Source organism: Pristis pectinata, chromosome 24 (genome assembly GCF_009764475.1).
Source record: "Pristis pectinata isolate sPriPec2 chromosome 24, sPriPec2.1.pri, whole genome shotgun sequence".
NCBI lineage: Eukaryota > Metazoa > Chordata > Chondrichthyes > Rhinopristiformes > Pristidae > Pristis > Pristis pectinata.
The window spans coordinates 17,168,491-17,186,891 of record NC_067428.1 but is presented as its reverse complement, the minus strand read 5'-3'; the positions used below and the strand labels follow the sequence as shown (position 1 = coordinate 17,186,891).

Genomic DNA, 18,401 nt, shown 5'->3' with positions numbered 1-18,401 from the left:
GTGGGGACAATCTCCACACCTCCACCTCCCACCCGTACAAAAGACATTCCCAGCATTTAATCCTTCTACCAAATAATCCATGGCTCCAAGTTTCTGCCATCTCTGCTAAAAGGAATAATTTGATGCTCCTCACCCTGGGGAGCTTTGTGTAATTTTTATGCAATCTCAGTTAAATCTCCCTTCAGTTTCTTTGCTCCAACATAGGCTGGTCTCTAATCATCACTGTCATTCTCATGCCCTGGCAACATCCTCATAAATCTCCTCTACACGATCTCTATTGCTATCAGGGGAGGAGAACGGGATATTGTGCCTAAAGGAAATTCCTTTCGATATAACAACTCAGGTGTGTGTTCTATCACCTTAAGAGCTGTCCCACCTCAGGAATCTGCCAAAGATTTTGAGAATGCATCGCCTCTGACCTGCCACAAAGAGTTTTGCATCTTCACTGTGACTGTCCATGTTCTGCTGCGGTATGTGGCCATTTGCCCTCTGCAACGAACTGCTGAGCTGGAATGAGAGAAGAGTACTATGAAGGACTGAGCTGTCAGAGAGATTGCCCATGAAATCTCTCAACAGAAGAGAGGCAGCAGCAGAGCTAGGACCAACCCCTGACCTCAGGAATCCACAGTGGAAATGTGTCAGGGCCTTGAAATAATTAGCACTGTCATCCAACACACATTTCAGCCCATTGTATCCTTCTTCCTAGCTCATGGTCCATTGCCCTGCAGATTATGATTCTTCAAGTGCTCATTCAGGGACTTGTGGTTAGGGTATCTACCTCCAGCCTTCTATCAATTAACTTGAATCTGTGCCCTCCCCACCTTCCCCCCCCCCCACCCCAAGTTACTGATTTCACTGCTAAGAGAAATAGGTTATTTCCATTTACCCCCTCGGCCTCTCAAAATTTTATAAACCTCAGTTAAATCTACCCTCAGTCTCCTTCATTTGGAAGAAGACAACTCCAGCCACAACAATCGCTACTCAACACTATAATTCTCCAGTGCCGTCAATGTCCCCATAAATCTCCTCTGCAGCTTCACTGATGCCAGCACATCCTTTGTGTAGTTTGGTGACCAAAACTGTGCACAGTATTCGAGCAATAGGCTTATCGGCATTTTATACAGTTCTAGTGTGACCTGTCAGTTCTTGTATTCTAAACTATTGCCAAGGAATTTCATTAGGCTTCTTGTCTACTCTTTACCAAGCTGCTACCTTGCACACTATGAAGGTCTGCTCATTGGTAGAACAGGAAAAATTGCCAAAGTCAAAATCCACCCTAGTGTAACATAATTACTAGAATGTACAAGATTCTGTTACAAGAATACACAGTTACTGCAATAAAATCTTTCTGGACCACACTATTACTATATTGTGATGAATACTTTACAACTTAAATAGGAGAATTTAAACATCTGGTTCACAGCACTCTCCATCAATCAGAATTTCCTGGCCTCATGTCTGTATGTGTTGCAGATTAATCAATAGAAAATGATAGCTGTGGTTAGTCAACAGCTCCATAATGATTAGGTCATGTCACTACGATAGCAGTTGTGGACTAATTAGATTGACCTTGGACTTTTCCTCATCCAGTGACTCCTGTCTTACTCACAAAATACTCCCAGACCAATGATTACTGAAAGTGCTATTATGCAGTGTTACTGAAGGCAGTGAGGGAGGTCTGAAGGACATGCTCACTCAGCCTACATAGGATGTAATGAAACAACATCAGGGTTCCATAAAAGGGAAACAATACACGCCACCAGAACACGGTTCAAAAAGACCAAAACTGAGCCAGATCACTGGTGATAACGTGGCATTTATTGTCCATCTCTATTGCCCTGAACTGAGGAGGTAGGTAAGACCCACATGATGGGCCTGGAGTCATGAATAGGCCAGACCAGATAAGGACAGCAGATTCAAAAGCAGGAAATGCTGGACACGGTCAGCTGGTCAGGCAGCATCTGTGGAAAGAGCAGCAGAGGTAACGCTTCACCATCTTCAACATGAGATGTTAACTGTTTCTCCTTCCACGGATGCTGCCTGACCTGTTGATTGTGTCCAGCACTTTGTTTTTATCTAATATTTACATCATCTGCATTTTTTTTTATTTTTGAGGATATCAGATTTCCTTCCCTGAACAGCATCAATGAATTAGATGTGCTTTTAAGACTTCCTAATAGTTTAATAGCCATCTCAGTGCTGAGACTAGCTTTTTTTTGTGCAGATTTTATTTAATTACTTTAATTTGAATTCCTCAGCAGCCACAGTAGGATCTAAACTCATACCTCTGGATCAATGATCTATTGGGGTCAAGGTTCCCAAATAGGTCCAACTGATTGTTTTGATAATTTTTTTCCTCAAATTCTGCTTTTTCTTTTGCATATTATCTCATATGGAATCTTCCATTACTGTTTCAAAATATAGTTCTCTATTCCTTGATACATTTACGGGCAATAAGCCATCCTATTTGATTACCAGAGCTGGAAATAGGTATAATCAGAAAAACAAGCATTTCAATCTGCTTGTCGTGCACCATCTAAGAGGATCCTGAATTGAAATGACCGAAAATGACTTTACAGAATGATTTCTCCTTCTTAGCCAATTCTCTAAGTAACTTAAAAATGCATTACATCCAAAAACATTTTAAAGCTAATCAAAGGTGTGCTATTACCCACAATGTGTTAATTTCATAGTTGATTTATTGACAATGAGTTGGAGTTGGGGAGGGGTGTGTGACTTACAGCAAACCAACTATTGTATCCTGTTAGGCACTTTTAACAGAAATTTCCCACAGAGATTAATTTGCTACGGGAGTGGGGCCTGTGTCTGGTACAATAGTTTCTAAACTAGCCGAAAAGATTCCAAAAACTCAATATATGCAAAAGATAATTTGTGTTTAAGATTCCTTTGAACTAGTCGCAACTATCAGTCGACTGAACAGCTCGTGGTTAACCTGCCTGTTCTACTCTACAGTCTTGGAGATGGGGCGAGGACTAGAGCTGGGCTCTAGTGGCCAGAAATCTTGCTGATGCTGAGCATCTGGGCTCAGCATGAAAGAAAGCAACACTGACAGAGTATCAAGTCAAAATGTCTCCAAAATGCAAAAAAGGCTTCTGACAACTCCAATTTGAGAGGCAAAAAGATATCGCAATCAGATATTAGCAGTTGCTCCTCATCTGATAACGAGGAAACACAGTAAGTCAGCACCACTGGCAAAAGTAGAAAAGCTAAAGTAAGGAGATGAAAGAAAAGATGTTCCAGCTAAAAACCTCCAAGGGAGGCCAAGAGCCCCATATACCTCAGTTCTAGGAATCCAGTGAAGACTCCTCCATGCCCTAATTCCAGGAATCTGGGTGCAACAATCTAGGAGATGAAGGTCGGAAAAAGGACACATCTCAGATCAAGAATCCGTTGACAATGTTTCCTGCTTCACTGGAACAGAACTCATCCCATGGTGGAAGATTAAGACCCACGATTTAACCTACTGAAAATTCGGCAGTTTATATATGCTCTGCTTATGCTAGGACAGAGTAAATGACTGCAGTGATGTGACTTTAGACATATTATAATGCGATGGATTTAAAGATTACATCCATTGACATACGCAATGTTAAAAGCATTGTATGATCTGTTGTGACCTTGGGATTCCTGGACAAGGACAAGGACAAGGCAGACCTGCTGTTCTTGTAGGACTGTGGCTTACTGCACCTCAGCAACAATTGACAGTGGTCATGGTGGTGGTCCCTAGGGCAATCTAGTCTGAAGGGAACAATTGGTGCACCTCTAATCTGGGTATTTTGCTGCAGGAGGCAACTTCATCATCACTGAAGTCAAAGGGGTGGTTGGTAGCCATCTCCTCATGGCAGGGCAGTGCACGAAAAATGCTCTACTCCGGCTCATTGACGTGTATGTCCAGGCTCTAAAGAATGAACTGCTGGCCATCTAGCAGCAGCTACAAAGACAAACAGCAGGAGGTTCTTTATTATCTGCTGCAGCCCAAACGGGATTGACATCAAGGAGTAGCTCCAAGAGGAAAAGAACCATTAATTAGTTGGTGATTGATTTGCTCCAACCCTAAAGACTTAGCAAATTGTCTGGGCCATTCTGAAAAGAAGCCTTGGTTTTTGTCTCCAAATCCTCCAAGATCATCTTCCAATCTTAGATCTACTTCATGAAAATATTTGCGGTTCTTCTTCCAAAATGTTCACAGAGGGAGCTCTAAGGTAGCCATAAGGAGAAGGATTGTTATGTAATGCACTCCCAGCCCGATGCTTTAACAAAATCAAGAAAACTGCATATGATGGAAATCTAAAATAAAAACAGAAAATGCAGGTAACACTCAACAAGTCAAGTCGCATCTGTGGGAAGAGAAACAGAGTTAACATCTCAGGTCAAAGACCCTTCATCAGAACTCATTTTAAGAATCTGCAAATCCTTCTATGTTGGACAAACCATTCAAAAGCCACAGACAAACTCCAAGAACTTTATGTCAGAGGTTTTAGAATAACAAAAAGTGAAGGAGTCTGGGCTACTCATTATTTCTGGACAAGCTGTCAAGATCTATCAAAGAAAACTCCCAAAAGGAATGGGTTGTTGGCCGAGTTGTATTTGGCTCCATGAGACTGGATCAGCCCGGGCCTGCTGGACGTATGCACTGCTATGCTTCTATCTGTCAGCATCATCCTCATCTACCAGCAGAAGTGGGAGAGGCACGCAGTGAGTAATTGGTGATTCATCTCACTTTTAAATGTGTTTTACAAGATTCTGACCAAGTCATTGTGAATTGACTTAAATCAACCTTTCAATTTAGAGGAACGGAGTTGATGACATAATATTGCTCTGTTTCTATTGAGAAATTTTAGGCCAGTTTTTTTTTGTTTTTTGGGTTATTTTTTAATTTTTTTTTAAGCTTAGTTTGGTTTGATATATTGTTTCTAATTTTTCTTGTTGTTTTGGGTTTTTTTTCTTTTTTTATACTTTATAATAAATCTTTTTCTTTTATATTATATTCATTCACTAACAGATCATTGGATCTACAGATTTTTTTAAATACTCTATTGTTCTTTATGATTATCCATGTCATGATTGTTCTCCTGATCTCTTTGTATTACATGTATAAACATTGATATATTAATCTGTATTAATTTGAAAACTAATAAAAAGATTGAAAAAGAAAGAAAGACTTAAATCTGCTCTACAGGATGCACTGCAACAAATCATCCAGGCTCCTTAGACAGCACCTTCCAAACCCACGACCTCTACCAGCTGGAAGGACAAAGGCAGCAAAACGATAGGAACACCACCACCTGGAAGTTGCCCTCCAAGCCACACTTCTTCCTGACTTGGAAATGTATCACTGTTTCTTCACCACCGAGTCAAAATCCTGGAAATTTCTAACTACACCTCACAGACTGCAGTAGTTCAAAAAGGCAGCGCACCAACACGTTCTCAAGAGCAATTAGGGATGGGCAATTAAATGCTGACTCAGCCTACAAAGCCCACATCCCTTGAACAAATAAAAAGGGCTGATGATTCACTCAGTTCAGACCTGTGCTGTACTTGGCGGAAAGATTTCAGACAGCTTTCTGCTACCCACGTATACCCCCATCTATGTGTGGGACACCCGGGGTGGTGGGGTGGGGGGGTGGTGCAGATACCAAGAACTAGGGCATACACCTAGAACAGGTTGAAGAGCACAGCCGAGGTGAAGCAGAAACTGTACTGCTCCCTCTCAAATGCAGAAAAAAAACCTGGTCACTAGGTGCAACATGGCTCTTGGCTTGAAGTTCTATACATGGTTCAATTATGGCCTGTTACCAACTCCTACACCGCAGTAGTCACTAATCCATTTTCTATTTCAGCTGGAGATCCAAGATGGATCATGTTCTCAAAGACACAATGTACAAAGCAAAATCAGAATCAAATCAGGTTTATTATCACTGACATATGTCATGATATTTTTTGTTTTGCGGCAGCAGTACAGTGCAAGATATCAAGACATAAAAATTACTTTACAGTGCAAGAGAGGAATAACGAGGTAGTGTTCATGGACCGTTCAGAAATCTGATGGCAGAGGGGAAGAAGCTGTTTCTAAATCGCTGAGTGTGGTTCTTCAGGCTCCCGTACCTCCTCCCTGATGGTAATAACTGAAGAGGGCATGTCCAGATGGTGAGGGTCCTTAATGATGGATGCCGCCTTCTTGAAGCACCGCCTCTTGAAGATGTCCTCAATGGTGGAGAGAGTTTTTCCCGTGATGGAGCTGGCTGAGTCTACAACCTTCTGCAGCCTCTTTCCATCCTGTACATTGGAGCCTCCATACCAGGCGGTGATACAACCTGTCAGAATGTTCTCCACTGTATATCTGTATAAATTTTCAAGAGTTTTTAGCGACATACCAAATTTCCTAAACTCCTAATGAAGTAGAGCCACTGGCATGCCTTCTTCCTGATTGCATCAATGTGTCGGGCCCAGGATAGATCCTCCGAGATGCTGACACCCAGGAACTTGAAGCTGCTCACCCTTTCCACCGCTGACCCTTCAATGAGAACTGGTGTGTGTTCTACTGACTTCCCCTTCCTGAAGTCCACAGTCAATTCCTTGGTCTTGCTGCAAGGTTTTTGTTGTGACACCACTCAACCAGCTGATCTATCTCACTCCTGTATGCCGCCTTGCACCATCTGAGATTCTGCCGACAACAGTGCTGTCATCGGCAAATTTATAAATGGCGTTTGAGCTGTGCCTAGCAACACAGTCATGAGTGTAGAGAGTGTAGAGCAGTGGGCTAAGCACACATCCTTGAGGTGAGGATCCAGTTGCAGAGGGAGGTACAGAGTCCCAGGTTTTGAAGCTCCATCACGGACACAACCCTCCCTGCCATCAAGGACATCTTCAAGAGGCGGTGCCTCAAGAAGGCAACATCCATCATTAAGGACCCTCGCCATACGGGACATGCCCTCTTCACGTTACTACCATCAGGGAGGAGGTACAGGAGCCTGAAGACCCACACTCAACCTTTTAGGGACAGCTTCTTCCCTCCGCCATCAGATTTCTGAATGGTCCATGAACGCATGTACACTACCTCGTTACTTCTCTTTTGCACTTATTATTTACTTTTATCACTTATAGTAATTTTTATGTCTTGCACTGTACTGCTGCCCCAAAACAACACACTTCACAACATATGTCAGTGATAATAAACTTGATTCTGATTCCTTTCCTCCCACAGATCCTGCTCGACCCAATGAGTTTCTCCAGCAGATTGTTTGTTGCGTCAGATTCCAGCATCTGCAGTCTCTTGTCTCCAAGTACCAAGATCTTGTTTGGCAGGTGGGAAGATGGGCACTCCTGACAGATCCTTTAAGCACAGCTGGAGTCTCAGCACTATTGTGCTTGCATTGCTTCTGAAGCTCTACAGTCTGTTCCCAGGAACATTGTAACAAACATCAACTCTACTTAGTGAATTCTCAACTTAGTGAAAGAGGCCTTGTAGTTTACCCAAAACTTTTATTTTCTAGAATATATTTTGTTAAAATTTACAGGGTATCAGTGGGCAGCTAGTACTCACAGAACCTCTGACGTGGTAAGTGCTAGAGTCTGGCCACAGGAAGCCAGACAGGACCAACCTAAGTGTACTGGTCAGCTTGGTACTTCAGTGTGTTGAAATACATTAATCACATTTTAGTGATGTTTTCCCTGTCTGCGAAGTTGGGTGGAGTGGATCTGTGCTACAGGCCTGGGACAGGATTCTTTGAACACTAGCATTTAGACTGAGTATGGAAACAATTATTAGCTTCCTGGGTTCAAATTGGATATGAGTCAGCTCAGGTTTTAATCTTATACCCAATCATATCACTAGTGGGTGGCGTCAAAACAGCAAAGAAAACAAAAGATGTAATTGCCTGGTTTAGGTAACACAATAATTCAGGATGAGTTACTAACCTGCTGGGTGCCTGTGGAGCTCGGAGCCTGGGTCTGCACATGCCACTGTCTGCCCCTCACGTCCACAACACCTCCCAGGGGAGGCTGCTTTCCTGGAATGCTATTATAATAGTTGTGGCCTGGTGTCTCCTCCTCTTCACCCCAGGCAGACTCCTCACTGCCTATCATCCTACAGTCAACATATGTGAGAAACATTCAGTTGAAATTGTTATGACATCGTCTTTCAAAATCCTTCACAGCATTACCTGATCTCTGTGATTAGTCTCAATACCATCCAGTGCATTCCTCACTGAAACAATGGGATCTGCAATTCCCCACAGGGTGATGGGACAGGGGTCAGTGATTCCTTCACACAATGGAAGGACAGGATCTGCAATTCCCCCACAGGGTGATAGGAAGGGGGCTGTGCTTTACCAACGTGGGATGGGATGGGGTCTGTGATACACTGTAAGTCCTCACACTGGGGAGAAGAGGAACCCATATCCCACTGCCAGCCACCACCATGGAGAGGGGAAGGATCTTTATCTCAGTAAAAGCCCAGCATCCAGGGGGAGAAAAATGGAGGAATTTCAGTTATACTCATCAGGTTCAGTTGGCTTTAAGACCTGAATAATACAGCATGTTTAGAATGTTCTTACCTGTCATGTGGAGCAACCAGTTTCGGGGGGCTGTGGAGATACTGTTTGAACCTTAGTTCAATAGCCTGTCCAATCGTGCTGATCACAGTCTGTGCTAAACCATCACAGCACTCCAGTATATGGCAGGCTGCAGGACATGAATATGAGCCTCTGTTAGTCTCAGTAAATAGAGTCACACAGAAACAAGCCCCTCAGCCCACCATGTCAATGCTGACCATCAAGTACCTATCTATACTAATCCCATTTTCCAGCATTTGTCCATAAGCTTTCTATGCCTTAATGATTCAAGTGCTTGACCTGATACCTCTTAAATGGAGTGAGAGTACTTACCTCCACTGCCACACTCAGACAGTATGTTACAGATTTGAAACACCCTCCTACCCCTTACCTTAAACCTATGCCTTCTGGTTTTACTCACCTCTGCTATGGGAAAATGTTCCTTACTCTCAACACTATCATAATTTTGTTTTCTTCAGTAAGATCCCCTTCGGTCTCCTCCACTCCAAAGAAAATAAACCCAGCCTACCTGGGCTCTCTTCATAAATGAAACAACCCATCACAGACAACATTCTAGTGAACCTTCTCTACACCCTCCCTAGTGCAATCACATCATTCCTGAAGCATGCCAAACAGAAATGCACACAATACTCCAGTTGTAATCTGACCAATGTTTTTTTTATAGTTGTACCATAACCACCATGCTCTTATATTCTATTTTCTGGTTAATGAAGGCAAGTATCCCATTGCCTTCTTAACCACCTTATCTATCTATGCCATCACCTTCAGAGATCCTTGGACATGTACACCAAGGTCCCTCTGTTCCCTTAACACACAATCTTGGAAAAATAACAGACACAAGCCTCAAAATGACATTGTGCAACAGTATTAGAAATTAAATTAATTCTACAAACATTCAGATTAACAATTATTTCCCACTTAATGTGTCTGGAATTGTGGTCTAGTGAACCCCAAGAGGTGCCAATTAATGCAACATCAATCATGTTTCAAAATTTTGCCACCTTTATCAAATTAAGTCTCATTCATATGCTGTTGAAGCTCTTACAGACTGTCATTACCACTACACTTCACTATTCCGACATAATCCTGGCCAATCTCCTTTGTGTTATCCTTTAAACTGTTCCAAAGTTCTGCTGCCTGAATCCTAACTTGCACCAGCTCCCATTCACCCACCACACTTGTGCTCACTGACCTACTGACTTCCACCTCGATTTTAAAATTCTCTTCCTGTTTTCAGGTACCCTCTATGGTCTTACTTCTTTTGTCTCTTTAATCTTCTGCTATACAATCCTGAGGTCTGTGTTCCTCCAATTCCTACCTTTTGATCATCCCCAATTTTAATCACTCTACCATTGCTGGTGGCATCTTCACCTGCTAAGGTCGCAAATTCTGGTTTACTCTCTAATCCTCTTCATCTCTCTTTCCTCCCTCAGCACTCCTTCAGACTTATTTGTCTGGCCAAGCCTGTCCTCAATCTCCATATGTGGCTTATTGTAACTTTTTGTCTAATAATACTCCTGTGAAATGCCTTGGGATGTTTTGCCACATTAAATACACTACATAGATTTAGGATGATGTGTAAACACTCACCTCTTTGGTTTACAGGATCCTTTGCTACATACGCAACATAATCTATGGTATCCTGCAAGGGAAGAGATACAGTTATCAACAGGTTTGTAACAGGAGACAAACTGAGGGAGGAACAGCTGATTCAACAATGTGCAAAGGGTCCTTGTGAATTCTCTGAACACGTGTGGTGAGTTCATCAAACTCAGCAGGTCAAGTTAGTGAAATTCTTATCTCTGCTTTAAATTACAGGTTAATGGATACAGTATTTTGGTGTATTAATGGTGGTTACATTACTGGACTGACAACCAGAATCTGGATTACTGACACAGAGGCACAAGTTTGAATTGCACCACTGCAGTTCAGTATGTCAAATGCAAGTAATTAAGTAAAACTGGAATTTGGAGTAAAGCCAATTTTAGTCATTGTAGGCAATGAAACAACTGCACTGCTGTAAAAACCCATTTAGTTCATTAATGTCTGGCAGGGAAGGAAATCCGTCATCCTTACCCTGTCTGGCCAATATGTGACTCTAGACCCCTAAAATGATTGACTTTTAACCGCTCCCCAATTCAGAGCAATGAGTACTGGATAGCGACACTCACATCCAATAAATGGATTTTTAAAAATCACATTAAAACAGTAGTCAGAACAAGCCTGTGCCAGCATAATGTGTATTCCCTGACAAATGTCTGAAGCATAGGGATTGTTCTATGACTTGGACAACTGAGAGTTCACATCCATTCCATCTCCTTCACTGGTGACCTCACCCTCTGTGCCACCAATTCGAGAGTGCTCCTGGGCTCTGTGTCCTCCAGGGTTTCTGCGCCAGATTTCAGGTTTGGTGAACAGAAGACTCTCTAGGCTGTGACACCCACCCAGCCCATGATCAATTAATCTATCTTCACTCATTGCTTCTATCAATGGGAGTTAGAGAGAGAAGGGAGGAGGAGGGTATGGTGGTAATCATCGTCACCAAACCATGAGACTTACTCTTTCTCCAGAGGTGAAAAACTTAACACCGGACCTGTGACAACCAATATTCTGCTCTTAAGCACAGTTACTCCACACCCCAGATCTGAGGTCCAGCCAGACCTTTCCTGAGCAGGAAGTGTAGAGATGGAAGCAGTGTGAGGTCAAAGGGCTCCTTACCGTATCTCCACCTGAAGCAAAGGAGATGGACTGCATGTTATGGTTTGCGATGATCTGTAAAATGAAATGCACATGATGTTTTCATGGCAGACAACTTGAAACTCTCACTGTGAACCCACCCTACCCCCTACCACTGCCCCAGGGAAGAAAAAGCACGCCAGCAATACATGGGTACCTGCTTCCCTAGATCCCTCTGATCCATATCAACCTAGCAAAAGGCAAGGTTCCTTCATTCCATGTGAGAACCTTAAGGGTCTTAAGTTCTATTTAGGAATAAGGAATTTGATTTCAACCATAATGGAGACTGTTATTCCTCTCTCTCTGTACGAACCTCCATGTCTGCTCACTTGCCTATGTGTGATGTGCCCATGCTAATATGTGCCTATGTGCCTTTTCCCTGTATCTGTATGTTTCTTTCCCCCTCCTCTTTGTTCTATTCTATTTTTAGCAAAGTTCATTTGAAATTTATTTCTGCTGCTATAAAGGAACCTTTCTTGGGAACTGACTCACTCACTCAGTGTGTCCAGCATTTTCTCATTTTATTTTGTGTCAGAACAAAATACATAACAAATAGCAGGGAAGGCCATTCAGCCCCTCAGGCCTGTTCCAGCATACAGTTAGATCAGGGCCATTCCCACACCTCCAGCTCACCTTTTTGATAGCTCCCCATTTCCCTGGATTCCTCAGCATCCAAAAAATTCTCTCCTAGGAAGAGAATTCCAACGATTCACGACTCTTCGTGTAAATAACTTTTCCTCAGCCATAAGTGCACAATCGTTATCCTAAAACAATGCCCTTAGTTCTAGACACTCCAACCAAAGGAAACAGCCTCCGAGCATTCACCTATCAATTCACTCAGAATCTCGTATATTTAAATCAGATCACTTCTCACTTTCCTAAACACCAATGAGTGAGGATCAGTCTAACTCAGTCTTTGCCTATAAGTCAATCCCTGACCCAGAGATGAAACTTGTGAATTGACACTATACTACCTCCAAGGAAAGTATATCCTTCCATTCCATAAATATGGAGACCTCAACTGCACACAGTGCCCCAAAACCTGTACAAATACAGCAAGAGCACCTTACTTTTGCAATCCATTTTTTCTGAAATAAAGAGCAACATATCATTTGTCTTCTGTTTGTTATACCTGCAGATTAATTTATGCATTTTATGAATTAGCACACACAGGTCCTTCTCTACACCAACATTTATTGATTGCCTACCAATAAGAAATTCTTCTTCGCTGTTCTTCTTATGAACCTTCTCACCATTCTTCCTGGTATGTTCATATATTGCATTCCATCTGCCACTTTCTTGCCCACTCACTTAAATCTTTCCATATCCCACTGTAAATTCTTTGCACCATCCTCACAGCTTATTTTCCCATCTAGGTTTGTGTCAGCAGCAAAACTGGATAAGTTACATTCTGCTTTCCCATCTAAGTCATTACAATAAATTGTGAATAGCTTAGAGCCCTGTGAACAAAGCAATCTACCAACCTGAATATTTATGCTTATTCCATGTTATTTGTCTTTTAACCAATTCTCTATCCCTATTAGTATATTGCCTCTAACCCTATGAGTCGCTACCTAATGCAAAAATATCTTGTGAGCACCTGACCCAATAGTGATTACTTTCAATTCCTCACCCTTGATAGACCTTTGGTTTCCACAATTTCAGATACACTCTTTGTATCTTCGTCTGGGAAGGTAAATGCAAAATATTTATTTAACATCGCAGCCTTTCTTTATTCTTTACTGTAACTTTCCCCGTCTCTCGGGGAGCCAAAATGAATTTTTTCTACTCTCTTCCTTTTCACACACCAGTTAAAGGTCTTACAATATTTCAGATTCCTGGCTTGCTAACTTTCTGCCTCCTCAATTCTTTGATCAGCCAGTACCATTTCCTGAAATTTTCCCAATCTTCAAAGAGGGCCTAAAGAGGTTTTGGAATAGGATTAATAGATGGGTTCCACGGATGAGAGATTTCAGCTGTAAGTTAGACAGGAGAAACAGGTTGTTCTCTTTGGAGGAGAGACAAGAGTAATTTGATAGAGGCAAACAAGATCATAACTGGTTTAGATGGGGGATATACAAGGAATTTTTCCCAGAAGTGAATGTTCAAGGACTGGGGCGCAGATGTAAATTTTTCAGCAATAGATACAAGGGGGATGCAAGGAAAATTTTATTTTATGCAAAAGGTAGGTATAGTTTAGAACTTACTAATGGTAAAGCTGGTAGAAAAAAGGTCAATTAGGGCTTCAAAGGTGAATTGGATAGGCTTGAGAGAGAATAATTTGCAGGGCTCCAGGAAAAGTCTGGGGAATGGGGCTGATGGGAGCCAACAGAAACTTGGTCGGCCAATGGCTTGCTTTGATGCCATGATGATTCTAAGATTCTATAACTTACAGTTTTAGACTCTTCTTGTAATTTGGTACTGTTGTTAACCTCTTCAGCCAAGAATGGGTCATTCTTCCTTTGGAATTTTTAATTTGCAGTAGAATGAAGATTCTATGACAATTATGAAGAATTTATTTAGATGTTTGTCATTATCCATTGCAAACATTTTAAATTAATTTCCCTATTCAGCTGAACCAACTTGTGTCCCATACTTGATTTTACTTAAGTTCGAGGCTTTATGCTCTGATTTAACAGCATCATTTTTGAACTCAATCTAAAATTCTCTCATATTGTGATCACATTTCCCTAGAGGATCCCTTACTATGAGGAAGTAACCCTGTCTCACTACATAACACTAGATGTGTACAAAATTATGAGAGGCATAGATAGATAAGGTGGATAGTAGGAAACTCTTCCCCATAGCAGAGATAAGGGGTAAGAGATTTAGAGAGGATCTGAGGACAAACTTTTTCACCCTGAGAGTAGATGGAGTTTGGAATGCCCTACCTGAGGGGTTGGTGGAGGCAGGTACTCTCACATTTCAGAAGTATCTGCACATGCTTAAATCATCAAGGCATAGAAGGCTATGAACCAAGTGGTGGTAAATGGGATTACTATAAACAAGTACTTGATACTCATCATGGACATGATTGGCCAATGGGTCTGTTTCCTTGCTAAATGACTCTATCTAAGAGACAGCCTGATCACTAGCTGGATCAATGACATATCAAAAGACAGTGGAATCCATACACAATAGGAATCAATGTCTGTGGAACCTGCAGCTACTAAGAATCAGCATTTGTGAGATGCTCCAATGGAAAGCTGCTCGAGGATCTATCACTCTGCACCCACCCCAACCCTCTCCTTACTCTCCGTCTCCACTCACCTAATGGTGATTACCTTCCCCTGCTCCCACCACCTGCCACTCTCCCCAGCCTCTCCATACCTGCCTTGTGGTGGGCAGTGCCAGGTTTAACCCTTCGATGGAGATGTTGAGAGTAACACTCATCCCAGCAAACCTCAGGTTGCTCCTCCCGAGAATTGAATGGAGGGACTGATTTGGAGGCTAAAAGGACACAAAAATAAATCACACAGCTCCCAGCCATCAGGAACTAATTAGCAGCATAAACTCTCATCAGTCAACATGCAACCGGTAGCCCAATCTTACTTCACCGTTTTAAGGTAATTGGTTACCCAACACCTCCACCACACCCACCCCCCTTACCCCAGCCTCTCACTGCCTGTCCATCCACCCGGTTAGCAATCAGAATTATTAGTGTCTGTGGGGGACTTATACCCCAGTGAGGCACAGTGTCTGCAGAACCCTGTACCCCAGAGACAGCCAGTGTCGGTGTGACTATGCCCAGGTGAAAATCAGTGTCATACCCTTTTGTAGATCCTGTACCTGTCAGACTTATTCCCCAGTGAGGCACAGTGTCTGTGGGACCCATAATCCAGTGAGAGTGTGGAACCATTCTCTTGATGGTTGCTCATGGGACTGTCACTCTGCTATTCAATTGAAACTGTTTACTACTGCAGAACGTCATTCCTCACTGAGGGGGATGAAAGGGCATCAACCTGGAATGTTAACTCTGTTTATCTCTTCATAAACGTTGCCCGTACTGCTGTGTGTTTTCAATATTCTCCTTTCGCATCTCACTGGGTTTAGCAAGATGTTCTGGGGGTTTTGGAGCCAGACACCTTCACTGGTAACACCAGGAATCATGGATCTCCAGCTCCAACAGGATTGGAAGGAGATCATGTGAGTGAGGACACCCTGCCTCCCACCTCCCCGCCCCACGCCACCCCCCCCACAAGATTCTGATCTCCTCTTCACCCTACCGACATAGCTAGATCAGGCAACCTACTGAAAATAAGGTCTGTGAATCAGACTCGCAGGTCATTGTAAGTGATTTTGTACCTTCTTTTTCCAAACCCCCTTCATGCCTGGCACTGCTTCATGCAGCCGATTAATGGCTTCCCTAAAAAGGAAGTGTATTGGGTTAGAGAATTGAATCAGAATAACAGAAGCTGCCCAGCCCATTCCTCTTTGTAATCCTGGAACACTGATTCTAAATGTTTCCAACAACTTTCAAAGCCACAATGAGTATAACACAGCAGTATTATCTTGTAGCAAACAGTCATGGTCTCAATCCATGTCACAGCAACCTTGAATGATTTAAAAATCCATTGTACATTCTCCCAGACCAGCAAAACAGAACTCGATAACTCATACCATCAGAATGGTGGCAGAGTTATGAGAACATTTCCATTCCTGGAAGGAACGTTTATAATTTATTTCCTTTATTTTTTTTGACAGTTCATTGTTCACAGATTTTTAATAAAACTGAAATTAATTTCCTCAACTGCCCTTGTTGGATTCAAAGTCATTCTTTGTGTACTGTTCTCATGACATCACTGCAAACCAAACTCTTCACCCAGTGAGTAGCAGGGCCACAGAGGACAGGAGGGGGCAAATTACGTGGCTGCAGTGTGCAAAATTAACCCATCTCATTCAGAGCAGTAATAAGTACTTTAACACCCGAACACCTTCAACAAAGGAGAGCATCTGTACCTCAGAGGAAGTCCACACACTGGGGAATGAAGGAAGGGAAAATGAATTTAGAGTGTTGTCTATCAGTGAGGTAGTGTCACAATGCTAAATTACTGAACTAGTAATCCAGAGACTTGGACTAACCAGAGACCCAGATTCAAATCCCACCATGGCTGTGGAATTTAAATTCAGATCAATCTGCAGTTTAAAATTAATGATCACAAAAGAATCAGATAGTTATTGGGTTCACTAATGCCCTTCAGAAAAATTTACGCAATCTTGCTTGTACATAACTCTAGACCCATAACAATGTCATTGATTCTTAAATGGCCCAGCAAGCCACCCTATTAAATACCAATTAGGGTTGGGCAATAAACGTGTACCAGTGCAGCACACATCCTGAAAAAAAAAGTTTAAATGCAAAGCCTCAGTGCCCTATTCTTCAGAGTAGAAACATCAATTGGATCAATGCTTCCCTGGAGCAATTCTGGAAGCACATCTGTACATGTGTTGGTCAGGTTAGGACTGGGCTGTGATATATCCCAGGATGGAAGCTGTCCAACCAGACAGGTGAAGAATAAGTTATTTGGCAATAATGAAATATCAAAACCTCACAATCGGGAGAACAGAGGACACATATCCAAGGGGAAGTCAGCATGCTGGGAGAGGGAAAGAGCGAGAATGAATTTACACTGCCATCTGTCAGTGAGAATACTGCCTATTTGGCTGCACACACTTCAAAAACTTCATATAACTCCCGCAATACTCTCTTCCTGATAAAGCCTTCTGCTCAGGATTCTGATGACAAGAACCACAGCAATTTTTATTCCTCCTTTGTGAATTTGTCTGTTTTCTTTTACAGTTTGGGATATTCTCAGTAATATAAGAACGTGACTGACTCTTTATGGAGAATCATCAATAATAGATTAGAACTGCACTCAGCTTTCAATTGTCTCTATTGATCGGTGCTGCTATTTCTAACCCCACTCTCATCACTGCTCATTACTGTGCACAAGGAGCTGATCAATCTGTAAAGACACAACTGTCAGCCACTTTACATCAACTATTTATGGTCAAGACAAAAAAGAGAGAGAGACATAAAAACAGGAGAGAGTGAGAGAGAGAGGGGGGAAGGAGAGAGAGTGAGAGAGAGAGAGACGGGGGGAGAGGGAGGGAGAGGGAGGGAGAGGGGAGGGAGAGGGGGGGGAGAGAGGGGGGAGAGGGGGGGAGGGGGAGAGGGGGGAGGGGGGGGAGGGGGGAGAGGGGGAGGGGGAGGGGGAGAGGGGGGGAGAGGGGGGAGAGGGGGGGAGAGGGGGGAGGGGAGAGGGGGAGAGGGGGGAGAGAGAGGGAGGGAGAGAGGGAGAGAGAAGTGGGGGAGAGAGGGGGTGAGAGAGTCGGGGAGAGAGGGGGAGGGGGGGAGAGAGGGGGGGAGGGGAGGGAGGGGAGAGAGGGGGGAGGGGGGGAGGGAGGGGAGAGGGGGGAGGGGGGGAGGGGGGGAGAGGGGGAGAGGGGGGAGAGGGGGGAGAGGGGGGGAGGGGGGAGGGGGGAGGGGGGAGGGGGGGGAGAGGGGAGGGGGGAGAGAGGGGGGTAGAGAGGGGGAGGGGGGAGAGAGGGGGGAGAGAGGGGGGACAATGAGAAAGAGGAAAAGGAAAAGGAAGCAATTTCACAATCCCTTCAGAGTCTGTCACAGATGGTGTGGACATTGTGTTGTTATCTGCATTAAATGATTGGTGGATTTATTCACCAGTTGAAAATTAAATAAACTGTGAAGAGTTTCCTTAGTATACTTGATAAACAAAATTTAATATTTTTTTATCATTTTGTTTCTAAGCCAATAACGACGAGAGGTTTAGTCCCGAATGTTTGCCCCTTCTGTGCAAGGCTTGTTGGAGCAGTACTGAACAATGGAGGACATAATCCTACCTTGTCACCTGTGTTCTGGTGCTGAAGTCAAGGGATCTCATTGACTTTACCACTTCGATACAGCCCATATACTGCAACAAGACAAAAGCACAAACAATGTTAAATATAGAATTAAAGTGATATAAGACAGGCCATTCAGCCCATCATGCCTGTATAGGCTCTTTGAAAGAACCATCTTTCCCCCACAATCATACAAATTTTTTTTCCTGT

The 18,401-nt window shown here is 43.0% G+C and overlaps 1 protein-coding gene across 1 annotated transcript in view; it reads right to left on the bottom strand.

Moving 5' to 3' along the window:
* Positions 1-18,401, bottom strand: part of shc2 (SHC (Src homology 2 domain containing) transforming protein 2) — a 41,974-nt gene that overhangs the window by 6,040 nt on the left and 17,533 nt on the right. Inside the window, exons 2-9 of the mRNA XM_052038016.1 lie at positions 18,192-18,262; positions 15,636-15,696; positions 14,661-14,780; positions 11,313-11,366; positions 10,185-10,236; positions 8,577-8,703; positions 7,939-8,107; positions 420-507 (exon numbers count right to left, since the gene is read on the bottom strand). Of these exons, the coding sequence (XP_051893976.1) occupies positions 420-507; positions 7,939-8,107; positions 8,577-8,703; positions 10,185-10,236; positions 11,313-11,366; positions 14,661-14,780; positions 15,636-15,696; positions 18,192-18,262 (742 nt within the window). The remainder of the gene's footprint in view (positions 1-419; positions 508-7,938; positions 8,108-8,576; positions 8,704-10,184; positions 10,237-11,312; positions 11,367-14,660; positions 14,781-15,635; positions 15,697-18,191; positions 18,263-18,401) is intronic.